Source organism: Protobothrops mucrosquamatus, unplaced genomic scaffold (genome assembly GCF_001527695.2).
Source record: "Protobothrops mucrosquamatus isolate PMUCROS unplaced genomic scaffold, P.Mucros_1.0 scaffold1068, whole genome shotgun sequence".
Classification (NCBI taxonomy): Eukaryota; Metazoa; Chordata; class Lepidosauria; order Squamata; family Viperidae; genus Protobothrops; species Protobothrops mucrosquamatus.
Window position 1 is genome coordinate 8,717 of NW_015387296.1, and position 27,856 is coordinate 36,572.

Genomic DNA, 27,856 nt, shown 5'->3' on the forward strand with positions numbered 1-27,856 from the left:
ATGGCAGCAGAGAACTACAAAAACACATTGTTACCATCTAGTGGGCATATAGATGTTTACAGCTCAAATATGGTAACCCTATTTTCTACTACCATCCTATGACTGTATTTTGGGATTACCTTTTTCTTCACAAGAAAGTGGGAGTGAGGTACTTTATTACAAAACCCCTGTTCTCCAATCTCTGAATAGTTCATTAAATTGATTTGGACTGGAGGTAGCAAGTTAATTGTCATGGTTCCGATAGATGAAACCCATCAAAAGAACTTCAAGGCAAAAATTCTTCCTTAAAGAACATTTTATTCAGGAAACAAAGTATCGGCACTACATAGTTGAACCCAAAAACTAAATTCCCTTCCCCCGGATACAAGAAACAAAGTGCAATTCCTACCCCCAATAAGGTGTTATAAATCAATTCTCCAATTAACCTAAAACACAGGCTTTCTCCCTAGCTCCTCAGCCCACCAAAACGTTATCAGCTCGTCCTTGGGTTCCCACAAAGCAGCATTATTGTTATAGCTAACTGAGCTCAAGCTTTCATCCCAACCCCCCCTTCTCACCTAATTTCTAAATAGAAGAAAAAGCATGTGAAAAGCAAAGAGAAAATGTCTGCAATTTTCATCAGTTGTCAGAGCAGGAACATCCAATGTTTACATTAATACTTGTGGGAGGTAAACACACACCCCTCTTAGTGGAACCAAGACATTCCAAATTCTATTCTTATCATACATCTGCTTGTTTGATTATTCCAATTTATACAGCTGCTCATCTCATATGTATTCTTCTGTGGCTTACAAACATATCAAACTGACAATACAACAATTAAAAACAACATAAAAGTATATAAAAAAAACCAACATAAAATTCATAGCCGAGGTAACCACATTTGACAATAAAACTCAAAACAGCTAGCTGGCCAGCATTACCACATTCCCTGGTCCCCGTGCCTGAGGGCAAAACCATGTTTTCAGGATCTTTTGAAAGGCCAGCAGGATCGGGAGGAATTTAATTTCTGTGAGAACATTTCTAAGAGAACATTATAAATGCTCAACCATGTGGATATTTTATGCATTCTTAATATTTTTGAACTGAACCTGGCTTTTTAGTGGGTGAGCTTTTTCTGAAAAATGCACAATGGTTCAAATTTTCTGCCTAGTGATTAGTTTTCTTTCCTCCAACTTTGTGGCTTGATCTTTTCTGATTGGCCATGCAGATAAAGTGAAGCTACTGAATGATCCCACATATCCTAGTGCAGGGGTCTGCAACCGTGACAACTTTAAGACTTGTGGACTTCAGCTCCCAGAATTCCTCAGCTGAGGAATTGTGGGAGCTGAAGTCCACAAGTCTTAAAGTTGTCAAGGTTGCAGACCCCTGTCCTAGTGTATGTGTATGATTTATATCTATGGTGATACCAATCTGGGCTAGCAGGGCAATTAAGAGAAAACATAAGGACTTCTTAAAATGAATAAGCAAAGGGATAAATAATGAGTAAGTAAGAGGAAAATACAGGTAGTCCTCGACTTACCATCACAACCGAGGCCATAATTTCTGTTGCTAAGCAAAACAATTACGTTTTGCCCCATTTTATGACCTTACTTGCCACAGCTGTTAAATGAATCACTGCAGTTAAGTTAGTAACATAGTTCTCAAGTGAATCTGGCTACCCCATTGACTTCGCTTGTTGGAAGGTTGCAAAAGGGGATCACGTGACTCCAGAACAATGAAACCGTCATAAATACATGCCAGTTACCAAGCTTCCAAATTTTGATCACGTGACCCTGGGAATGGTCATAAGTGTGAAAAATGGTCATCGGTCACTTTTTTCAGTGCCGTTGTAACATTGAATGATCACTAAACGAATGTTTGGGAGTTGAGGATTACCTGTGAGAGCTGAAAATTACTTTTTCACTTCCCAAGCTTTGTTCCATCCAGAGGTCCTGTTTATTGTTTCTTAGGCCTCTGGCAACTTGAGGGAACATTTAGACCAGGGGTAGGCAACCTTGGCTCTTTTATGACTCGTGGACTTCAACTCCCAGAATTCCTGAGCCAGTATGGCTCAGCATGGAAACCTCTTCCTTCCTCTCAGCATGGCTGGCTCAGGAATTCTGGGAGTTGAAGTCCACGAGTCATAAAAGAGCCAAGGTTGCCTACCCCTGATTTAGACTATAGAAAGGAGAGCTAAATTCTGGAGGAGCCAGATTAAAATATATAAAATTTATAAATATGCACAAAATACATAAAGAGTAGAAGGAGAAAACTTCCCTGTCCTCCGGCAGACATAATCTATAGGTGCCTTATCTTTTTTTTTCCAGCACAAAAAGAGCGGACCATTCCAACACAAGATTGGTACTCCAGATTGAAAAGGATGCAGGTAGGAAACAGAGTTTATTTTTATTTCTGTTTGTGAAGATTTGTTTATTCAACATAACTGAACATATGGAATTGGATTCGTAGATAGATCAGCAGAAGATGTTCCAGGAAAGCTGTTCTGCAAACTGTTGCAGAAGAGCTACTAAAAGAGTCCAACCGTATCAGCTGAGCTCATGTATTGAAGAGCCTGGTGCTTCTTTGCTTCTGGGGATATTATAAAAGACTTGCATGGAAGATTACACACACACATTGTGTTAGCAGAAGTACCTAGTTCTTTTCACACAAGGCATCTGTGTTCTGTTTGTGGAAAGGAAGCTGAATCCAATTCATTTACAGTTTGTACTCATGCTACTTTTTGTTCCTCAGGAAAAAGTGAGATATAAATCATAAATACTGAGTAAATGGCAAAGTTTGAAGCATAAAGAAAATGTAGTTCCATGGGACTACAACTGATATAAAAATAATATGAGTACAAATAAAATATAACAGAATATATAGCTTTTTACATATTTATATTTAAATATAAAGACATAGTATATTAGTGTTTTATGTATACAGTATACATACATCAATATAATGAAATGAAAACAGGTTTTTATAGATTTTGAAATATTGTGGTTTTGCAGAGAAAAATATTTTGATTTAGAAGATGTGTAAAAGAGTTTTGGTGTACTAAAGCCATCATTCCTAACCTGAAAGGCTATGTAGTACCGATAGAGTGACATAGTACAGATGCTAAAATACATTTTTAAGCAATGGCCAAAATCTCAAAAAACTGCCACACTTCACAAGTTTTCTGCTATTTGTAAATTAATTTCATTTAATGCTGAGACCTTGCAGACCCCATTGTCAAATGTGGGGGGAGACATGTGGACCTATAGACAATATATTTTCCACATTTTTCCTTAGGTTATGAGTGATACTCAAAAGGCTTCCATGATAATACCATGGTCTGCATTTAGCAGAAGGCTGGGGAATCTACTGATTTCAAGCATTTGGGATAAATATATACAGAATCAATGTTTGAGATGTAATAACTTCAGAGCAGCTGTCACCCAACAGGCCCATTTTTGTTTTGAAAAGAAGGGAAGGAACAGTGTTAAACAAAAGTACCCCCACACACACACACAAAGATGCTTATACTATGCAGGAAGAGCTTTTAATGACAAAACGTAATAAACAATTATGAAGAACCCTGTCCTCTTTTTAATACTATTTTAATACTAGTAGAAATTCAGGATGTTTGCTTTTTTTGCTTCAGGTTTTATTATTTATTATCTTAATTTGGGGGTGAGTTTTGAGAATCTTATAAAGATGATTCTTGCCATAAACTTATTTCTTCATTTATTTCATTGTCCAATCTGAGGTCTTTCAGAGGTGGTAAGACTACAACTCTCAGACCAGGGAACAGCCAGTTTGGTGCAGAGGTTAAGGTGCTGGAATAGGACTGGACAAACCCAGCTTCAGGGCCAAACTCAGTCATCAGTGCTTGTTGGGTGGCACTAGGCAGTCATCAGTGCTTGTTGGGTGGCACTAGGCAGGTTCAACTTCACAGAGTTGTGGTTGCAGAGCAAAGTAGGGAAAGAAAATACTATATATACTACTTTGAACTCCAGGGTGAAAGACAGGATATAAACCTGATCAACAAGTAAATATATCTCCTGTTGGACAAATTGGCTAAGAATTCTGAAAATTGTACAGCTGGAGGGTACCACCTCCAAGAGGATACCACCTTACCATCTGGAGGAAAAATTGTTCACCTCCTTGCGACTCTCGTAAATAGTGCAAAACAAAACATACTGAAACACACATCACATACTGATGTGACCCACTGTTTGTATGAAGTTATACTGATCTGTGGTAGATTTTCCTTCGCTCCCCCCTCATTCAAAGTAAATGCCCTGTAGACGCCCATTTCTTCTCTCACCTTCTCTCACCTTTTTGTAAAGGCAGTAGAAAGTGTGTTCTTGTGTTTTCTGTTGAAAAGTGCTTGGATTGCTTCTTTGTTTTATATATGATGACAATGTATGGTTTGTTTTGAAATTTGATTTCTTGTTTGTTTTGAATCTCACTGCTCAGAGTTGGTTGATTGGAGTAGCCAAATAAACCCTATAAAACAAACAAACAAATTGTGTTTGCTGAAACAGCACTCTGAGAGCCTACATTAAGGGCAATTGAATATATTGTATATTTACTATACTGATACTACATTACAGGCAGTCGTGCAGATATAACTAATACTGATATTAATACATTTTTATTCAATTTGGACTCTTCTCCAAATGGACAAAAATGCCACATTTTTAAACATCTGTATTTCCATGATCCCAAGATCTGTGGATAGCTGAACCAGGTTAATTAGGCAAGAAGTTTCAAACTCATGGGCGTTGTCAATTGACTATGGGATACCATTTTAGCACATTTAGGACGGTTTGGTTTTATTTCATTCATTATATTTAAGTTCTGGTTTTGAGTGCAGCTGACACTCTGACTACTTGTGAATGCTTAACCTTGCAAATTCCCCAAATCCAAAAGGGCAGATCAGTCTGAGGACATAGGATGGAGTTAACCTTGGATGTGAGAAATCAGAGTTGAAAACTTTCTGTTCAGCCAGAAAACAACCTGTATAAAATGGTATAAGCCAAGATTTATACTAAAGAATAAAATTATCTGGCAGTTAGTTCTACCCATTTCCTTTGTATCTGGTACCTATATACCTTTAATATTTTTCTGCTCTAACTCTCTTGCCCCATTTAATTAATAATAAAACCAAGTGGCATGTTGACCATTTTTATGTCCCATTTGTTTGAATAATGGCATATTCTGAAGCAATCAAAACTTGACTGCACAAAAACAAGCAGGTGAAAAATACCAGAAAAACACAAAACAGGTAGTTATATGGGCCATTGTTGTCTTTTGAACCATTACAGACTTATAGATGAGACCAGTAACTTTATAAAAATTCACCAGAAATTATACCAACAGCAAATAATTTTACCAAATGTTCTTAGCTTTCTCCACATTAGTACACTTTGTGTTACCATTTAACAATACTTGCTTTTACTTTTTCCTTTCCATTTCAGCTGGGTTTTTTTTCCTTTTAATTTCAAGTGTAAGAAGCTCAGAAGTATAGGGCATTGTTCTGTGCTTTTCATTTGTCCCAATGAAATTGTTACATAGTCCCCTTTTGAATTACTAAATGTGGTTGTTTTTCCTCAGGTTTTAATTAGCTTATTAATGCAGGGATGCCCTTGACTGCTTATCTGGAAGGAAAGAAACTAAAAAGCTTAATCCATTGTCTCATAACAGAGGCATTTATTGCCCGTTTGCTTAAGCCACAGTGTAGTTGCATGAGCTGTACTATGTATTTATTAACTTTTCACAGAATTAAATCATGGTCAAGTATTCTTGCTCGTCAGGCTTAAATGAGGCAATTAGAGGCAGAATCTGGAAGCTACAGCTGCGTAATGAAGCCTAATGGGTACGATTCAAGACTCCAGTTTTATCCACTCGTTTTGTTATAAGCCACGTAATTTATATTGTGGAAGGGAGAAGGAACAAATAAGTACATTTGCAGGCAAGATTGAGTGCCCCGTATATTTTCCAGTAAGGCAGTGCTCTACATGCCCAATCCCTTATTGTGTACTCAGCAGAAGCATAATAAATACATCACTTCTTGATTCAGTTAAGCCTTTGGTTTCTTGGTGGAATCACAATATTCAAGAATGGAACAAGCAGAAATAAATCACAAAAAGGACTCCTAATATTTATTAGTGACACTTGTCTTCAGCTATTTCTACAAACAGAATAAAGTGTAAAAACTACTTGATGATCCCAGCCGTTTATGAGACCAGATCTGTTGGTTGCAGGAAATGCTCCACTGCCTTCAGATTTCTTCTACATTACCAGGTCCTAAGATAAACGGATAAGACATCCCCCCAAAATAAGACCTGGTGCCACTTTTGGAGGCAAAAATAATAAATAAATAAGACCGGGTCTTATTTTCCGGGAAACACAGTACTTTAGGATCTAAGAAATACCTTACAATGACAGTACGAGTAATCCCTGATACATGTGGTAAAAGGGAACAAGGTAAAAATGTAGTAATTTTTGACATAAGTGCTCTCAAAATTCCCATTGTAGTCGCCAGAAGGAAGCTGGCTATTAAGCAAGCAGTAAGAAAATAGGATTCTTCTCAAAAGATTTATGGCTGGTACTTTTTCATCCCTTTTAAGTTCTTTGTGCTCCTGTGATTTTAGGAAATGATGATAACCTGAACTCCATCTTTTACGAGCACCTAACGAGATCTCTGCAGGAAACCCTTTGTGGAGATTTGATTCTTGGACGCTGGGGAAACTACAGTTCCGGAGACTGCTTTATTTTGGCATCTGATTACTTAAATGCTTTTGTTCACTTGATAGAAATTGGAAATGGTCTTGTCACATTCCAGCTCAGGGGGCTAGAATTTCGAGGTAAGCCCTCTCCTTAGCTTAAAGAGCAGCAGTCAAGAAAAAGCAGAAAATTCATTCATTGCATGCTCTTTGTGGATCTGAAATTTAGCTTGAAATGGTCTATTTGGGTAGCTGCTAAATCATTTCAGATTATTTGAGTTTGTGTAATAAATACTGCCAGAAAGTGACAGGTGGAGCCATTCTTTCCAGGGCCAAAATAGTTTTCTTGTCTTATATTAGACCTGGTTTACTGCAAAACAGGGGATTTATATCTAATTCCATTGGGATTAAACATAATAGTGACCTGGTGACCCATTAGATATATTTAATAGGAAATAAACATGTACTACTGACTTTATTACTTTAGAAATGAAACTCACTAAATTCAATAGTGTGAAACTGTGTATAAAGCTTCAGCCTTCACCATTAATAGTTCTTGTTTCCTGGTTCTAGAGATTGCACTTTGCTTTTTTTATTTTCTCCTAGTGAAATCTATACTGGATAATCTGGGATTATCTTTATTACATGTGATTGTACCTTCAGGGTTATTAGAGCTTGGCTTTTCTTATCTCTGTAAAAAGAGACATAAAATGACACACTTATGCAATAATAGAGTCTAAATATTTACGATGATTAATATGTTATCTAGCAACAAAAAAATCTAATTGACCTTTCATGATATATGAACTGAATAGTAGACAGTTACGTTCGCATAGCTCAAAGTTATGCATATTTTGATTTTCATTATTACTCAAAAATGAAATATAGTTATCTTTGTAGATGTGGTCAGGGAGAAGAAACTCTACAAAAAATATGCCTTAAAGTATATAAGGGATTCAAATAGCAATTAACTAAAATGAGGAGGCTTCTAGTGGTATTATTAATCAATAAACAAGAACAGATAAGAAAAAAGGATGCAAGATATACTGTAATCATAAAATATATTATCATCTCAGTGTGCAGAGCACATATCCACATAACTATGTTAATTTAATATGTTTTCCCCTTTTTAATCTATGTATATTTTAATTTTTTTTCTTTCAATATATTTTTTGGATTGGGTTTATATTGCCTTTATCTGTCTTGTTTATACATATTCCATGTTTTTCTTTTTTCTCTTTCTCTCTTTTTCTTTATGTTTGTGATATTTATTTTAAGTCGTGAAGTGATGTTGTCTCCTTCTAATTATTAGGAACTTTGTTCAAATGCTATATCAATGCTGTACAGTATAACTATTACACAAATATTTCCTGCTGCTTGTGAGGGTTTAAGATAGCAGATTGAGGTTTAGTCAGCACTAGTAATCCGATTTGTTATTCAAGCCAATACGTGTGCTTTTATAAATGTATTATAAGAGATATATCCAGTGTTTTTTTTTCTAAAAAAAAAAAAAAGGTGCTGGAACTCACACATGTCATACAACCTGCCTTGCCTACCCTACAAGGTTCCATCCAAAAAAGGTGCCGGAACTCCGTTCTGGGCGTTCTATGAGAAAAAAAAGCCCTGGATATATCATAGGACTGACTGTTTTGGATTTGGGGTTAATGAAATTCAATTGTAGGATTGTTCATCTATCCACCCACTTTCTCAGATCACTTAGTTCCAAGCTGGTTTGAAAAGACTGGATTTTATCAGAACTAACAAATAAAACCTTCCATACAAAGCTTTCTTAAATTGTTATGGCCTGGCTGTTGAAAAGGCATAGTCAGGATATAAAACCAGAAAGGGTACTCTGAGTTTATGATTATGACATTTAGAAAGCTAAGACTTGGCATGCACATCTGAACTGTATATCCATCTTTCTACATTTAAGGCAAAATATTTGGAAGTTATTGTTACTTTTATTTAATTTTAGGCCAGGGCATAGAATCTGACGTGATTTACTTAGGAAGGTGAAATAAACAGTCTGTTCCTTAGCAATTTCTGTTCAGCACAGAGTAATCAGCCCATTTTATTTATTGTCATATAGCTCTCCCTTTGGTTGGTTTAATTGCTATGTATTAACTATTTAAAGGAGGACCAGCAGTTTTCTGGGAAGAGCTTATTTGCATTGATCTCTGCAGTTACTGCCACTGTGATTATCCTGTGTTTTGTTTCCAAGGGACTTACTGCCAGCAGAGGGAAGTGGAGGCTATAACCGAAGGAGATGAAGACAATGAAAATTGCTGCTGTTGTAAATCAGGCCACTTCCCTCACTTGCTCTCATGCAATGCAGCTTTCAACCTTCGATGGCTGACCTGGGAAATAACACGGACTCAGTACATTCTAGAAGGGTACAATATTATTGACAACAGCGCAGCCACCATGCTCCAAGTGTTTGACCTGCGAAGGATACTCATTAGATATTACATAAAGGTACAGTCATTTTCAGGAAAGCGGTCTGTTATTGATTTATTATTTTCATTTTATGTGGAATGGCTGCCCACTTGCCAAGCAACTCTGACTGGCTATTGAGATTTTTAAAAACCAGTACAGCCATTCATTTAGTGACCGTTCAAAGTTACAGTGGCCCTGAAAAGCATGATTTATGAACGTTTTTCACACAACTGTTGCAGCTTCTCCATGGTCACGTGACAACTCTGGCGAGTATTTATGACAGTTACAGTGTCCCAACATCATGTGATTACCTTTTATGACTCTGACAGACAAAGTCAATGGGGAAGCCAGATTCACTTAACAACAGTGTTACTAACTTAACCACTGCAGTGATTCTCTTAACAGTTGTGGCAAGAAAAGTCATAAAATGGGGCAAAACTCACTTAACGACTGCCTTGCATGGAAGCAGAAATTTTGGACTCAGTTGTGGTCATAAGCCAAAGACTACCTGTACAATGCAAAAGCCACAATGAAAGAAATAAAATGTACGGTATACTATATATACTGTGTTAGGAGTAGAATACAACACTCACACATTTACATCAGATTTATATCTCAACCTGCATATTTTAAACATTCTTCTTTTTTACTTTCCATCTGCTTGACAACCAGATTTGAGTGAGGGGCTGTTTATCAACTTTAAAAGAATTCTGCTCTCTTTTTAGTAAAATGGGTCAGTTCTTGTAGCCTTTCTGCATATATTTGAAATAATTTACTGCATGGCTACTGGAGATTATTTAAACTCTGCCTTCACATTTGCTTGTCAATTTATTCCTTTTTCAAGAGGGAGAGAGAGAGAGCTCACAAAACTGCTTTTCAAAAAAGGGTGGTTCCCCCTCCCCTCCATTTTTGTTGTGTCAGCATAAATCTCCTTAAAAGGCATAGCATGCTTATCTCTTTCTAAAGGCTAAAAAAATTTAAACTCTTCCTTTTGCACTGAAGAAGTCCGTTTCTCCAAATTTAAATGCAAATTTAAATATAAAACTGGAAGGATGATATTCATAAATCTTAAGCAGGTCTAATAACACTTGTATCATTAATCCTCTCCAATGTCTTAATGTTGTCTTTCTTGCAGTTTTCTTTTTTATTATACTGCACCGTTGAATCATCCATCCTGTTCCCCTGAACCATAAGCATGTACCCCTGCAAAGACCCAGGAGTATAAAAAGCAGAGGAAAGTATAGAGTAGTGGTACAATGTGATACAGGGTTTGCTTTATTCTCCTTGGAGGCATTTCTCTAGTGTCTGAAATAATTGAACGTCTCCTAGTTCAACGTGTTACTAAAGCAAACCACATTTCTGTTTTCATGTACAGAGCATTATATATTTTACTGCAAGCTCCCCCAAAGTCCTATCCTGGCTAAGAGATGAATCATTCCAGAAGACACTGCAGCCATTCTCCAAATGGCATTATATTGAGCGTGACCTTGCCATGTTCAGCATTAACATTGATGATGATTATGTCCCTTGCCTTCAAGGAATCACCAGAGCAAGTTTCTGTAGTGTTTACTTAGATTGGATTCAGTTTTGCGCTGGGAAAAGAGTAGAGGTGAGTATTTATCAAGTTTATATAACCTCTTGTAGGTAGTTGCAGTGGTTCTTATCAACAAATTTACAATATAGAGTTCTTTTCTTTTTTAAAGGATGTTTATTGCATTTAGTCCTAAATCACTATCATAAATTTACTATTTACGGTATGCTAAATATTTCCCACCAAATCAATCAGCCTTCCCCAACCTGGTGCTTCCAAAATGTTATTAAATGACATTTCCCATCCTCCCCAGCCAGCACAATCAAAAAGAGACTGGTTGAAGGTTATGGACTCTGTAGATCAACACATCTGGAGAACTCCAAGTTGGAAAAGCTTATAAGAGTGTGTGACTCTTAAAAGGTCCTTGAAAACTAAGATGAAAAGAGAACAAATTGGGGAAAATGGGAAAAAGTATGGCATGGAGAAATTATTTTGTGTTCAAAGTTGGCAACCTGGTGTCCTCCAGATGTTTCTGACTAAAACTTCTAGCAGTGCCTTGTGATTGATAGTGCTAATGAAGGTTGAATTTCCAAACATTTGGAGGACAGCTGTTGCACACCTCATGGTTATATATTTGATTTGACAGTTTTTCAACCTGTCCTTCAAAATGGCTTTGACTAAGGAAAGAAAATAATGTGCCTGCAACCAGATTGGGCAAAAAGAAGCAAAAAAGGTGTTGATAGTCAAACCTGTGTAGTCTTTTTTTAAAAAAAATATTTAGAATAAATAAAATATGCCAAGTACCCATATGTTGCCTTACTTACACTATTAATTAAACATTATGTTAAGTTTCCTTAACATAGGAAACTTAACATAGGATCCTTTTCTCAGAAATTACAATGGTACAATTTCTAGGGAGGTTTATGTCTGTCGAGAGCCACAGCAAAGACTTTGGAAGAAATGGTTACAGAATCAAAGCAGATGTTAAATCCAGGAAATAGAATGCATGAGAAAGAGACCAGACTGAATCTACCTTCATTTACTAGGGCAAGGGTCCCCAACCTGTGGACCGCGGGCACGGGGTGCAAAAATGGGCTGCCGCCATGCCTCAGAGCACAAAAACGGGCCGCCGCCGCATTGCAGGGCAGAAAAATGGGCTGCCACCATGCCTTGGGGTGCAAAAACGGGCTGCCACTGTGCCTCAGGGCGCAAAAATGAGTGCTACGGCGCCAAGGGGTGTGGTAATGGGGCACTGCACCACGCAAGACCAGGGCAGGATTAGTGAGTATCATGCGGGCGCTAGCCCCTCCCCATTTACATTGCGCATGTGCTTGCAGCCCCGTGCACGCATGCACGCATGTAAAATGCTTCCCCCTCCCTTTCCCTCCAGTCTGCCAACTGAGAACGGTTGGTGACCTCTGTACTAAGGTATGGGAAGGAGGGAAAGAAAATATAGATTTTCAGGATTGTTATTACAGCCTATCTCAGTGAAGTGGCATTCCAGGCAAACTTGTGGAAACTGTTTCCTGGCTTATCTTACCTTGAAGGGCTAACAACCATACAGCAATGAACTGATGCAATATTAGTGAGCTTTTGGTGTGGCACTAAATACAGTATTACATGTTTTGCAGCCTGTAGAGTGTGATGAAGATTCTCCTTTAGTAACTCTGTCCTTCGCATTGTGCATTCTCGGTAGAAGAGCACTGGGAACAGCATCACACAATATGGCCATCAGGTAATTTTGTTGTGTGACAATGCTTAAAACAGTAATAGCTTCCTAATGGCTCAGAAAAGTATTCACTCATCCAAATGATTTGTTTTTCCATTTATTGTAAAGGAAGAGGTGCATGTAGAAAACTTATTTTTGAAATCAGCAATTTGGTAGCTTTTTCAGATGAATACATACATCTTGAATAATTCTGTATTTGTAGCACAGGAATACATAAAAGAATGAATTCTTGAATTTCTTGAATTTACCCTTACTTCTGGTGACAACGAACAATTGTATTAATGCATAATTTCTGTGGATTATACTCTCCATGTATATCTATGAAATATATGCTACCTATACCAATTAGAGCTATCGTAGTATACTAAAACATTATATGAACCAACATTTCTTTTTGAGTCCCACATTTCTAGCAGTTAGCTGGATGCTTCTTAAAATATTGCATAGATGTTCACAAAATGTTTTTTTATTTAAACAATCACAATATTAAATCATTACAAATATACAATTCAGATACTGAAGTAGGCAATTAATCATGCTAATGCCCAGACAATCAAAGTCTCCCTGTCTTCTTGAACATCTATTCTAATAACCATTTATAAATAGTGATTATAGCCTTATTATTTTGTACAGAACCTGCCTATTCTTCTAATGCTAGAAGAAGTCTTGAAAAAAATACCTCATTCTTTTTAGTGAAACTTACTGCCTAAGTATATGCAAAATTGCTGCCTTTTCCCTATAGTGCTGTTCACATTGGACCATCGCTCACTTGCTTTGTTTTGAGAGGAAGTGGTTCATAATGTGTTTGTTTTTCATGGAAAACCATAGTTTATATATATCCGTCTCATTTACATTATTTGGAAATTAAATAGGCAAAATGTTGATACTACACATCAATTTCTACTAAGTAAGATATCTATACTGTTGACAGTCATTAGGAAACCATTACCATTAGAGGGCAAAATGAATGTTTAGGGAGGAATACTAAGTTGTATGCTACATCAGAAGTGAAGTTTACATTATATATATATACACACACACACACACACACACGTGAGCTAGTAATTTGCATTCATTTACACATGAATTATGGTCTAATCAGTTTAGGAAAAGTGTTTAAAGGCAAGACATGCTGGCAATATTCTTATGGAATGTATGCAAATAATGTTTGATTTACCTGTCACTGTAAATGTCAGTAGACTGCAAACATTATCTTTTAAATTATGCTGTGTTTCCAACAATTAATAGGACATCGACATTAAGTTCTGTTGAACTTCTTCAGTGCAAATTGGAGGGCATAGCATTATGTCTTCAAACGAGGGATTTGTTATAGAAAACATATTTGTAGCTATTCTTCCTTAGTCAGTTTGGTCTAGTGGTTAAGGCACCAGGTTAGAAAGCAAGAGACCATGAGTTCAAGTCCTGCCTTAGCTATGAAAGCCACGTGGGTGACCTTGATCCAGTTACTTTCTTTCAGTCCAGTTCATCTCACAAGATTGTTGTTGTGGTGAAAATAGAAGGAAGAAGGTGTGTTGGATATGTTCGCCCCCTTGATTTATTTGTAAAAATAAAAAAGCCGGGAAATAAATAAATGCCCCAATAGGTAATCTGATAGTTATTCTGAATATTCTGACTTTTAATATACTACTATCTATAGTGGGTGTGCAGGCTTCCAGGCTTTAATTAAATTCCAAGAGAAGACGTTCTTCCATTTACCACTAATGCAGCATCCCATCTTTGAAACATGTTGGATAATGTCTTCTATTTCGTTATCAAGTTTTAAGAAATCATCTGGGATGAAAAATTTCAAAAAGCCATTTATCTTCATTTAAGAAGGAGCCCTTCAAAATGGGGGAAAAATCATAATCTTTTTTTTTAATCTTCTATTACTCCTTTGTGTAGCCATTTCAACCACAGTATTTCCAAAAGCTCACAATCTAATGCAAACAACTAAGTATTCAGTTGCAACTACGTTAAACCATTTACAGCAGGTCACAAAAAACAAAACAAAACAATATTCTCAGAGTCCGAGTAGGTAGGAAGATTGCAAAGAAAAAAAGCAGTTTTGGGTACAGAATATTGTAAATTGGATATTTGTACTTGGCGCTCATTTATCAGTAAGTGTATTAAAGCAGTGCCTCCCAATTGCCTTTGATCCTCTTTCCAAGTCTTGGTTTAATGGGTAAGCTACTAATTGCTTATTTGATTCCATAAAAAAGTCCATCTGTTCTGCAATATTTTGGAAACATCCATTTTCTTTCTCAGGCTCAGAGAGTTCCGTCACAACTACTATGAAAGAGATCTTATTTTCAACAGCTGTAATGGAAACTGAATCTGTGAGTAATTAATATGATTGTTTACAGCTTAGACTCCTTCCTCCATGGCCTCCATGCCTTGTTCAAAGGAGATTTTCGAATTACATCAAGAGATGAATGGGTATTTGCAGATATGGACCTCTTGCACCAAGTTGTTGCTCCTGCAATTAGAATGTCATTGAAACTACATCAAGTGAGTTTTCCCCTTTTCGGCAGCAAACATACTTCTTGTATGTTATGCAAACTTTATTATACTGATCATGTGGTAGGCATAACAAGGACAACCAGAACGCTTACATTGTTGGCCAGTTAAATTCAAATGAAACGGTATATGTGCGGCTGTGAATTTTTTCTAAGAAATGCACTTATATAACTCAAGCCATTAATTACTGGAAGTGTAGCTCTTAGGATGTATTTTAGTCACTTCATCATTTTACATATAATAAAACTCACCCCTCATTTATTCAACCTTTGAAAAGACATACCAACGTTGTGTGGTAAATGAATAAAAATGCATTCTTAAAGCCAGGTAATTTCAGACATTTCAATGAATTTCTCATCTTTCTCTTCGGAGGTGTCTGGTATCACCAACCAGCACAAGCTGGAGGTACCCAAAATAATTCAAACCAACTGATGTGCTAATAATGGGATTATTCCGGTGGAGCAAGCCAAAACTGCTACACACCTTCATTGTGGCTTTTTGCTACCTCTCTGCACAAATGCAGTGTGGCTTGCAGTTCCATTGAAGTTTCTAAACCTAAAACCTTTCATCTCTTCAGAAATGTTTCTGATCGTAACCATGCCTTTCCTTTAATACCAGGACCAATTCACTTGTCCAGATGAATATGAAGATCCTGCTATTCTTTATGATGCAATTCAGTCCTTTGAAGAGAAAGTTGTGATTTGTCATGAAGGGGATCCTGCTTGGCGCAGTGCCATCCTCTCAAACAAAGAAGAGCTCCTTACTTTTAGGCATGTGGTAGAAGAAGGAACGGATGAATATAAAGTTATCATGCTCCACAAAAGCTACTTAAGCTTCAAAGTAATCAAGGTACCATCACCTCTGCCTTGTTTTCATTGTCTGATGGTTGACATTCAGAACTGCTTTATTTAGAATTTTATTTCCATTCTAGCTAGGTTAAGTCTCTTGACAGAGTGGCCTAGCAAAGGTTAGAACCGGGATCTAAAGGCCATTTAACTGCAGGGTGGCAAAGTGATGGGAACAGCAGTTTCCAAGACCAGAATCAATATTTGGATAAACAGGCATGTCGGAACCCCGTGGGCTGACTCTGGTCATTGTTTTTGCTTTCTTATTTTTAAAAGCATTTTATCAACAGATGGTGGGCAATTGGGTAGGATCATAGTTTTATTATTTTTTTATTTCAAAGAAACTAGTTTGAATGGCTATTGAAATTAGCCTTCCATCCCTATTAGATCAGTAAATTCTAATCTAATTAGTGCCACTGCTTCCCAGAAGGAAAAAACCATGGGAACTCTTGTTTGAACCATTGCCCTAAAAAGACCCAACGAATCCCACAGAGTGACTAAAACATACAATGATTTATAGTTGTCATGTTTATATATTTCTCACATAATGTTTCTCATATAGCAATACAGGTAGACCTCGACTTTACAAGCACAATTGAGCCCCAAATTTCCACTACTAAGTAGACAGTTGTTAAGTGAGTTTTGCCCCATTTTTGTGACCTCTCTCTTGCCACAGTTGTTAAGTGAATCTCTGCAGTTGTTAAGTTAGTATCACTGTTGTTAATTGAATCTGGCTTCCCAATGGACTTTGCTTGTCAGAAGGTCATAAAAAATGATTCTATGACGCTGGGACTCTGCAACCGTCATAAATACATGTCAGTTGCCAAGCGTCCTAATTTTGATCACCTGACCATTGTTGCTGCAATGGTCGTAAGTTGAAAAATGGCCAGAAGTAAGTCATAAGCCATTTTCTTCAGTGTTGTTGTAAATTTGAGTGGTCACTGAATAAATGATTATAAGTCAAGGAGTGAACATGTATGTATGAATATAAAGCAGCAGTGTTCAGTTCATTGTTGAACATGGCTTGATGGAATGTCTACAGTTGATGGTGAAGGTTCGTTCTCCAAGCTTGTGGGTTGGTTTCCAAACATTACGTTATCAGGCTAGGTAACAAAGATGTTACCTAGCCTGGTAACGAAACATTTGGAAACCAATCCACAAGCTCAGAGAACAAACTTTCACCCTCATTCTACACCTGAGCTACAGATATTCGCCATTATTGCAAATGTCTACAGTTCTCAGGTGTACAAGAAGCCAACCTATGCTCATTTTAGCCTTAGTGCTAGATTACAGTATTGATAGATTCTATGTTCCTTTGGCTCCTCCTTTTTTCAAGATTGACCGGGAGCCAAGAGATGATGAAAAAAATGAACTTTTACTTCCAACAAAGCTGAAGCATTCATACAGCTGAGCTGTTACCATGCCATAAATTTTTGCATAGTTATGTATCCATCGAAGAGTACATTCTTCTCCCACTCCAGCCTGGCCTACTTAACATTGGTCCTCTTTTTAACATTGAAAGAAAAGTCTGTATCTTCAGAAATCATCTCCTGTGCTTAATATAAATCTAAATGCTCTATTTCTCATAGCAGATTATGACCCTCCCTCCTCCAATTTTTCAGAAGAAGGGTGGGAGAAATTATAGCAGGCCCAGCACTTGCAAATGGCCCTGTGGCCTTGAAGTAAGCAACTCTGCAGTGCAAACAGCAGGTGGATTGCAACCCCCGTTCATTTTCTCTCCAAAATGTTTCCACATGGTTTTGTACTTTTGTTTATTTCTAGGTTAACAAGGAATGTGTCAGAGGGCTCTGGGCAGGACAGCAACAGGAACTGATTTTTTTACGCAATCGTAACCCAGAACGAGGCAGCATCCAAAACAATAAACAGGTGTTGAGGAACCTGATTAATTCTTCATGCGACCAGCCTCTAGGATACCCCATGTATGTTTCTCCTTTGACCACATCCTATATAGGCACTCACAGACAGATGAAAAATCTCTGGGGTGGACCGATAAGTCTCGACAGCATCAAAGGATGGTTCAGAAACAAGTGGCTTAGGTAAGCAGAGATCTTCCATTGCATCTCAGCTGACATTTTAAAGGACATCTTAGGGCTCTCAAAATACAAGATAGATTTTTTTAATGAGAACTTTAAGGGATACATGCTGCCTTCTGTCTCCACTGCCTAAAATAGAGTTTATTTATTTATTTATTTATTAATTCATTTATTTATTTTATTTACTTGATTTCTATAGCCGCCCATCTCAGCAAATTACTCTGGGTGGCTATAGAAATCAAATACTACTAAGTGGAATTACTTACTGTCCACTTAAATTAGATCAGCAACCCAAAGCACTGATTTGCCTCCCCTTTCCCTCCTTATGTAGTTGTAAGAGTTATATGCACATCCTCTTTTGCCCCTCACAGCTAGTTTTGCTGTTTTACAGGAGCCCTTCCTTTCAGAAGTTAAAGCACAATAGAGATGTATCCATTCCTATTGTATTCTCATTGCATCCGGATTGAACTGAGCATCCTACATATTCAATGAACTGCCTTCATTATATTTAGGCAGTTGCTAATTGAAAGAAATATATATATACAGTTTTGTCAAATATATATTATATACAGTTTTGTCAGAACTATATATAGCATATATATAGTTCTGACAAATAGCATATATATAGTTTCAGATTTTCTGAATTTTTGTATAACATTTCCACTGAACATTAACAGCAAGTAAGAAAAGGAATCTGCGGTATAATATGCTAGTGGCAAAGATTTGTAAAACTTGACAAACAGAAAGGAGGCAAGTACATTATTGTAGAACAGTGTGTACCTCCAGAGGAATGTTGTTTTTTTTTCATCCTCTATGGCTCCATCTATCTCCAAATACCAGCTATTCTGCACCTTCCAATAATGTTGCAGTATTTTATCATTTAGATGGACTGAGAGTGAATGCCATGATGCAGAATCATCTGTTACTACTCTGTTGACACTGAACCAAATTCGCCTTTGACAAAATAACAAAGTAATACATTTGATCAAATGACCTAAATTGCAGAATTTGTAGAATCTATTCTACTTGCAGTGAATTTCTCAATTTACTATGGAACTGGGTCATAGGGTTAATAATGACATATGAAATAGCCAGGCAAATTTGTCACTTAAGATTTTCCCCCCCAGCATTTGATTTTTCAGAATTAAAATATCTGGATGAGTTGAAGAGTTTTGCAACTATTCAGAAACAGAAATAAAAGAGATCCTAAATGACCCGTGTTCTACAAACTAAGAACCAAAATGGACCTCCCAACCTTTCCTGTGACTATTTTCAGTGAGGATAATAACAACTTAAAAGAGAGGAGGAATACACTTCAGGGAGGAAAAAATGCAGGCCTTAAACATCTTTATTCCCTATGCTAGCATTCTAGTTATATTCTGAACATGGCAGCGTATCTTTTTAAAAAAAAATAGATTGTCTTGGTATGGGACTTCTACATCACACATATTAATAGTGCAGATCATAGCATGGGATCTAGCATGGTTTAGTGGTTAGAGCAGAGACTGGAGACCTGTGATCCATCAAATATTGCTGAAAAACAATCATCTTAACCCTAACATTTGCCACCAATGATGCTGACTGGAGCTGTTTGGGACTGACAATTGTAATTCAGCAATATTTGGAGGTCCCACACACCATTAGAATGTGAGGCTAAGGTCATGTTCAAATTTCCACTCAGCCATGCAGCTTATTGCTTTTCATCCACTTACATATTTTAATCTAAACTAGCTCTGAAAATAAAATGAGGAAGGGAATGACTAAATAGTGAGCTGCTTAGAAATAGGATCAAAGAAAAATGTAGGGGGGAAACATTGTCAGGAGGTATGTCCCAAGTGCAAATTCCATTACCACTGCATTTCAACACTGTTTTTTATATGAAATATTTCACTCATATCCAGTGGAATATTGAATGTGCAACTTGCACAGCTCATTGTTATTATTGGCCAAAATATTATATGTTTCACATGAGCCCAGTATGAAAGCTGACAGAGATATGTCGATGAACATCTGTCTTTCCCCTAATTTGCCAAAGAAATGTAAAGCAATTCTGAGAGTAAAACTTTCTATTATATTTTCCAAAAAACGGTCTTTCTGGTCCAGCACTGTGTTCCCACTGTGGAAAACAAAGACATTGGAAGCAAAGGGAAAGTACCTTCCTGCTTATGTTCCCCAGAATCTGCCCCTGAAAGCTCCAGTGTATTCTGGTGCTCCTGACTATCTCTTTTCTAACAGAATGCGAAAAGACTGTAACCCAAACCACAGTAGAAGAAGCTGTGAGGAAAGTGCCAGCAGGAATGGATCTTCCAGCAGTAATCCAGCTAATAATTCAAGCCAGAGCAGCAGCTCCCAGCATACAAGGAATAGCACACCCCAACTGCGCCCTTCCTTTCAAGTTGCTCAGTTCTCAGGTACTTATTCTCCGTTGCATTTATTCCCTGGCAGAAGGGTATTATAGGTTGACCAATAATGAAAATGTATAGGTGGCGTATAATGGAAGTTAAACACAAGGCATTGCAAAAAATAAAGCTATAACACGGAATGTGACACTAGACTCCTGGCTTAGTCCAAAAGATATTCCAGTGCCTAGTCAATATCAAGCTGTTCACCTGAACCCCTTGCCTTATCTGCAATGAGAGCAAATTTATGATGATGTTATATTGCAAATGACACCAATTGCATCACTTATATCATTTTTGTGATAGTATCATGACATATGGGACATCAACATGCCTTCTACTGGAGGCCTATGCCTCTATCTCACTGGCCCAGGGATAGGGATAGGCCCGTAGCAACAGAGATTTTTTTGATATCCCATGAGCCAGATTCATGAAGGAATCTTGCACTTAAACTGCTTTTGATGTCACCTCAGCTTCTTTTGAAATTAATGGGTTTAAAAAAGCTTATAACCCTGTCCTGGAACTGGGGCCGTAAATGTTGCAGTTACCTGCTGGGGTATGAGTATGCATACTGACCTTAATAATAATAATAATAAAAATATCTACCCATACGTAGTAATACTAAGCTTACAATGAATATTGCTGCTAAACTGCTCCAATTATTTAACAGTATTGTTAAATACTATTTGCTTTCACAAGCTACTCCATAGGTAATTGGAAAAACAAGCTTAACTATAATACAACAAATATGGATAACCCAAGGAAGTTTACTTTGTGCGGGTGGCCATACAAATCTTTTAAATAAATCAAATAATTTAATAATTAATTGTATTTGGCTTTATCTTTTCATCTACAGCGCTAACAGTCAAAGTTCTCTAAGTAAATTTAGGGATGGGGGGATTTAAGCTTCAAAAATGTATTTATAAAAGGATATAAAAGATTCTTTTGTTTCCTACGTATTTGGAGAAATTGAGTTATTTATGTGGAAATATGGGTGGTCTACTATAAAACACTTTAACCACTGAATTAAAGACATGTATGGGATATTTTTGGACATTGGTCAGATTAACTGTTTAAAATGAGAGCAGATGTTTAATTACTTTTGACTGTGAATGTCAGCATACCAGAATTCTCATCATACAGTGCTTCCTAGCTACAGCATATTTTTACTTTTTATTTAACAATATTAGCATTAAAGTAATCATCAAAGAATGAAATTTAAGAAACTGAAAAAATGAACTTTTCTATGAGTCTGCAACTAAAACTTTCCTACTCCACTTCTAACTGCAATAACATTTAAAGGTTTACATTCAAAAGAATATCAGAGGATTAATAATTTTACAACTTTAAAATAGAAGGTAGTGGGGTACAACATAGATTAACTACAAAAATGATTTAGTATATGCTTAATTGTTCCAAGAAGAAAAAATAGAATATTTAAGTGTTGCTTCCAATATAAAACTAGTTCCCATATAAGTTTTAATTATTATTTCATGTGAATTTAATATATAGTAAGCCAAGTAGATTTTAATAGAAAACACACATTGATCACAGTATGTACACATATATGTATGTATTTATTATACATTGTTACTCATGCCGTTTAAGAATGAGTTACACTGTATTGCCAGTTCTCTTTATTTTTATTCCCATACCAACAACTCGATGTCATAGCTTGAGTAAAAAGAGACAGTAGCTCAAAGACATCTAGGGATTTCCACGGTTAAGTCGAGACTTGCTGAGAATCTTTGCCTTTCATAAAAGTCTAAAATTCATATCTAGTTTTACTGATTCTGAATTGTGCCTGCTTGCAGGAACCAACTGCAGATTCTCCACTATGGCACAATTTTTGGCATTGGTCCTGCCAGGAGCCACAAAGTGAAATGAGGCTTTACAAAATGGTTCACATCAATAAGTATGAATAAGTGAAGTATTCCTACATTGTTACATCTATTATTACATCTATTACACTACTACTACTGCTGCTACTACTACTAGGAGCATGATGGCACATGTGGTTAGGACACTGGCTTGACAAGCAGCAAGTCTGTGTTCAAGACCTGAGTGGTCCATGGGGTGGGATGAACTCCCGTCCTTTGCTCCAGTTCCTACTGGGGACATGAAAGGAGACCCCCAACTGGGTATCCCCCAGACAATGGTGATGTCACCGCCTAATCCTTTCAACCCAGAAGCATCTCGGAATGAACTGCTACTACTACTATTACTACTACTACTACATAATGTAGAGTGATTTAGGCAATTGTTGAAAGGTGTCTTTGTATTATTATAGAATAACCTGGGCTGTGAAGCATATTAGACTTGTCCAACTATACACACACTAAATTATTTATCACCTATTTATTTATTTATTTATTTATTTATTTAGGCGGCACTTACTGTCTATTGCTGTCTTCTCAATTTTGACTTTGTATGCATTTGTCCTTAAGGCTTGGTCTTATGCAGCAAGAATTAGTCCCTCGGTCTCTTTCTTCAACTTTCCTGCTCTTAGCCATTGCCAGGTCTTGTTATTATCTGCTTTCCCAGCTATTTTTTTAATGTACTGGCCATGTAGTGCTTTGTCTATTCTGTTCTTCATTTGGTCTTTCTTGTAGGCCAGTTTGGTCTCTCCAGTAGTCAGTAAGCCTTCCTGATATACTAATTTCAGTGCATCTTCATCATTGTCCTTCAGATATTCTTCCAAAGCCATTTTTTCTTCTTCAACCATCTGATGTACTTACAGCATTCCACGCCCACCTATTTGCTTTGGTAGATAGAGTCTGTCAATGTCACTGCGTGGATGAAGGGCATGATTCATTGTCATTATTGTTCTGGTCTTCCTATCCATTGCTTTTAGTTCTGCTTGAGTCCAATCCACTATTACAGCTATGTACTAATGACTGGAATTGCCCAGGTGTTGATTGCCTTCATGGTATTTCCTCCATTGAGTTTGGACTTTAAGATTTTTTCACTCTCTTGATGTATTCACCTCTAATCTTTTTCTTGACTTCAGTGTGCTTGATGTTGTCAGCTTGAAGGATACCCAAGTATTTGTAGTAATCTTCCTCATACAGACTCTTAATGTTATTTTCGTGGGGCATCTTGATTCCTTCAGTTTTCACTATTTTTCCTTGTTTGACAGTAAGTGTGGCACATTTGTCCAAGCCAAACTCCATTGCAATATCTTGGCTATATATACGGACAGTGTTCAACAGCGATTCTATTTCAGATGATGTTTTTCCATACAGCTTCAGATCATCCATGTAAAGGAGGTGGGATAGCCTGGCAGATGTTTTTGATGTTTGATAGCCATGTCCTGAGTTATTCAGTATTGTTGACAGATGAAACAGTGCAATAACAAATAGTAGTGGTGATAATGAATCTCCTTGAAATATTCCTCTCTTGATATTAACCTTTCCCAGTCTTTCACCATTGACCTGCAACTGTGTCTTCCATTGTGCCATCGATCTTTGCACAAATTTTCTGATGGTTTTACTGACTCCTGTTATTTCTAGGCACTTGATTATCCAGTCATGTGGCAGAGAGTCAAATGCCTTTTTGTAGTCAGTCCATGCCACATTCAGGTTGGTCTTCCTTTTCTTGCAGTTTTCAAGATCATTTTGTCTATTAGGAGTTGATCTTTTGTTCCTCTACTATTGGGGCGGTTTCCTTTCTGCTCAGGTGGAAAGAGATTGTTTTCAACTAGATGGTGTTGTACTGCATCAGCTGCCACACCAGGTAGCAATTTGAAAGTTGTTGGTAAGTAGGTAATTAGCCTGTAGTTGCCTGGTGTTGCTCCTTTTTCTGGATTTTTCATTATTAGGTAGGTTTTCCCAGTTGTTAGCCACTTTTCAATTTCTCCTCCTTGTAGTATGTTGTTGAACTGCTTGCAATGAGTGGGTATATAACAGTTAGATGTTTCAACCAAAACCCATGTAGTTCATCTTCACCTGGTGCTGACCAATTTTTGATCTTCCTTGCTCTTTTTTCTACCATTTTTGTTGTTATTACTAGTTCTTTCATTTCAACTTCTGTTTTATTTGCATCTACCTCTTTTAACCAAGCCGCATCCTTGTTGTGTTTCTTTGGTTATCCCATATCTGCTTCCAGAACTGCACTGTTTCTTCCTTGTCAGGTACTGACTGATTCATTGCAGTTTCTCCATTGATGGATTGGTAGAAATGTTTCTGATTGGATTGAAATTGGAGGTTCTGTCTATAATTTGCAATTCGAGCTTCATATCTACTGATTTTCCTGGCTATAGCTATTATTTGCTGCTTTATTATTTCCAGTGCTTCCTTGATCTTTCTTGTTTCTAAGTGGTATTTCTTGATTAGGTATTTTTTGGTGGTCTTGTTCTTCAGCTTCTTTTCTTTCATCTGTTCTAGCTTGCTTGCATGTGATCTTAACTTACTGATCTTATTTTCTAGTCTAACCTTCCTTTTTTGTGGTGCACTGTTTGTTTTTCTTCTTTGTTGATTTTGCATCAGGTATTCAGTTATAACTGCAGCTGTGCTGTACATTAATTGGTTTGTTTCTTGCAGTGAATTGGTGCTTATACTTGATATTGCAGTATTTGCATCTTTTAATGCTGTTTCTTTGGAACAAGCTTCAATGCAGGCAGCCTTATTCTGATGTTTTTGTGCTGTTCTAGATGCTCAGTTATTCTTTGTTTCAATTCTTTTATTTCTTTGGTTAGAGGGCTTCGTTCTTCCTGAGGAAGAGGTGCCTGGTTTCCAAATGAGAACAGTTGTATATCTCTGCTGGATTCCTTCACTGCCAACTCCCCCTAGTTTGCCTCTACATTCTGAATTACTTCTGGCAAGGCTTTGGTTTCTTTGCCCTGGGTGAACTTTTGCAGTTCGTCCAATTCTATTTCTGTGAATACTTTATTTTGTATTATAAATCAGCATTGGTCTGCTAGTCTCTGTTCTGTTATTTCTGATTCTGGATGTTGTTCTTTCCAGAACTGCTGCATTAGTTTTAGATATCCTCTTCTTGTTGGACTTGATCTGTAATAATAGATCATTATTTCTTTGTTTTCAATCACTGTGTATTTGCGATGGGTAAACACCTTTTCTTCCAGTAGTTATATCATCATCATCATCATCATCATCATCATCATCATCATCATCATCATCATCATCATCATCATCATCATCATCATCATCATCATCTTTTCAAAGCCACTGCACTAAACTTTGTGATAATGCAAGCCACTGTAAACTTATTGCAATAGGACAGAGCCATAGAAAGCTAAAATGTTCTTTCTGGAATAATTGCTATTCAACATCTGCTAAAAAAAAGTACTGTAGGTTATATGATTAGCCAGATTAGCAAAATATATATCCTTAAAGCCTTAGCCATGGTGGCGCAGTGGTTAGAATGTAGTATTGCAGGCTAACTCTGCCCACTGTCAGCAGTTCGATCCTGACCGGCTCAAGGTTGACTTAGCCTTCTATCCTTCTGAGGTCAATAAAATGAGGAGCCAGATTGCTGGGGACAATATGCTGACACTTTAAACCGCTCAGAGAGTGATGTAAAGCACTAGGAAAGCGGTATATAATTCTAAATGCTATTGCTATTAAACCTCTTTCAGATTTTCTGGTTAAGCATGTTTATTAAACTGGTCTCTTTGAAAAAAAATATTTGTGAGTAGTGTTTTGCACTGGGCATTAATTGAATAGTGGGGAGATGATTTCAAGGGTTTAATTATGGATAGAGTTTCTCCAAATGATTTTTTTCTTTTCTTTTTCAAAGGCAGGAGAAAATTCAGGAGCCAGTCTGTTCAGACTCATGATGCTTTGAATCAAAAGCCCCCTCGCTCAAGTCATTCTGGTCCAATCTTAGAGAGTCATCCACCCTTCATCCAGACTTCCACTTCGGCTCAGGAAATTGCCCCAAGACTTTCTGACAGCCAGCTCTCCTTCCACAATTCTGCAACCTCTGTGTTCTCCCCAACCGCTGCCATCCCTATCTTGGGCCAACTAACAGTGCAGGAGCGAGCTGGGGCTGTGCTCAGGTCTAGTCTGGCCTCATCCACTAGTTCTACTCTCAGCCTCTTGTTTGGTAAAAGAAGCTTCTCAAGCGCGCTGGTCATTTCTGGGCTCTCTGCAGCTGAAGGAGGAAACACAACAGATACCCAATCATCCAGTAGTGTTAATATTGCAATTGGGCCGTCTGCTAGAGCAGCAAACCGTAACAAGCAGGAGGCCATACGGGTAAGATATAGCCCAAAAGGTGAACTTGATGCCTTATTCTGTCCTGAAGAAAGCCTGTCTATATAGTTGTTAAGATCTGTAACCAACTGGATGGCAATTAATCAATTATAGTGCCTTGTTCTGCCATTGGGATTGGTCATTTATGGCTCCTGAACCACGTGTAACTACAAATGCTTGCTTCTATGGCATATATAGTTATATTAAAATTATAATATGAAAGGGTCCAAGGAGAAAGGTGGATTAGGCAGCCACTGATTAAATTCGTGTTTAGGTTATTTGAGTAAGCATTTGACAATATTGCCACTTTATCACGCTCCACAAAAGTGGTATCAGCTATAACTACATCACAAACGCCCCTGTTGCTACTAAACCTTAGATCGGTTTTGTTGATTACTCCATATCTGGAACCGAATAATATTTAGTAAATTCCTGAACTGTTTTTGCAAGTGCCTGGGTTGGTTTTCTGGTTTTACCGCAATTCCTTCTGTTATATTAGATGTTATAGATTATTCTGAAAGCTGAGATATCAAAGTGAAAATATCTGGTGACCATGTACAACGTTGAACAGGGCCTCCAAATACTGACTCTTTTTGGCAATACTTCTTTGAACGGTGCTGTTAGAACACTAATGATCCTGTCTCTATTTTTCAAAAGCAATTGTCTGATGATTATGAAGCAACTGATGCTACTGAATCCAGACGGCGGCGGGACCTGGGAACCACTCACGCACTCCTGATAAGCCATATGGTGGAATGCAGAAGGGCCAGCCAAGAAGATATGGCACTAGAAGACTCTGCTTCTCAACACAGCCTTTCCGAAGAGTAATATAGAGCAGGGGTCTCCAATCTTGGCCCCTTTACGACTTGTGGACTTCAACTCCCGGAATTCCTCAGCCAGCATGGCTGGCTGAGGAATTCTGGGAGTTGAAGTCCACAAGTCGTAAAGTGGCCAAGGCTGGAGACTCCTGATATAGAGGATGCTCGCGGAAGGGATAATGCCTTATAAAGCCGATTTTTTTTTAAAAAAAAAAATGGGTTAGTTTGCCAGAGGAATGAGTAAAACAAACAAAAATTAAAGGATCTTTTTTTTTTTGACCCTTCACAAGAAAGCCCTCCGTAAAAAAAACGTAGGGAGATAATATCTCACTAATAATATTTACTGCTGCCCACATCACAGGTTACTGGAATTCCAAATTTGATTTAAAAGAAAAAAATGATTTTGGCCATCTATTCTCTGCAAAGGAAAACACTAGGCAGTATTACTATTGGGGTGGTTTGCAGGGAGGACTGGGGGCAGATCGGTACACGTTTGGTAGCGGGACTGAAAGCAAAAGAAAATCTGAATGCAGTTCAGTGAAAAAAGCACATCAACATCTGTCTCTTCTCATAACCAAATAGATGATTGCATGCTAAATAATGGGCTTTTTATA

At 37.4% G+C, this 27,856-nt stretch overlaps 1 protein-coding gene across 1 annotated transcript; it reads left to right on the forward strand.

The window, feature by feature from the left end:
- On the forward strand, positions 1 to 27,252 carry PCNX2 (pecanex 2). Its single transcript, XM_015820111.1, has 12 exons — positions 1 to 72; positions 2,287 to 2,368; positions 6,627 to 6,839; positions 8,920 to 9,173; positions 10,510 to 10,743; positions 12,297 to 12,400; positions 14,758 to 14,902; positions 15,530 to 15,760; positions 17,539 to 17,813; positions 20,046 to 20,221; positions 25,967 to 26,427; positions 27,082 to 27,252. Exons 1-12 carry the CDS (start codon positions 1 to 3, stop codon positions 27,250 to 27,252), a joined length of 2,418 nt encoding a protein of 805 aa, XP_015675597.1.
- Positions 27,253 to 27,856: the final 604 nt, after the last annotated feature.

What these genes read in the sequence shown, in the direction of transcription:
- PCNX2 (XM_015820111.1), top strand. Translation starts at nt 1, where the DNA reads ATGGCAGCAGAGAACTACAAAAACACATTGTTACCATCTAGTGGGCAT. An exon ending in ATGTTTACAGCTCAAATATG is followed by an intron (nt 73 to 2,286) that starts GTAACCCTATTT and finishes CATAATCTATAG; the next exon opens with GTGCCTTATCTTTTTTTTTC. An exon ending in CCAGATTGAAAAGGATGCAG is followed by an intron (nt 2,369 to 6,626) that starts GTAGGAAACAGA and finishes CTGTGATTTTAG; the next exon opens with GAAATGATGATAACCTGAAC.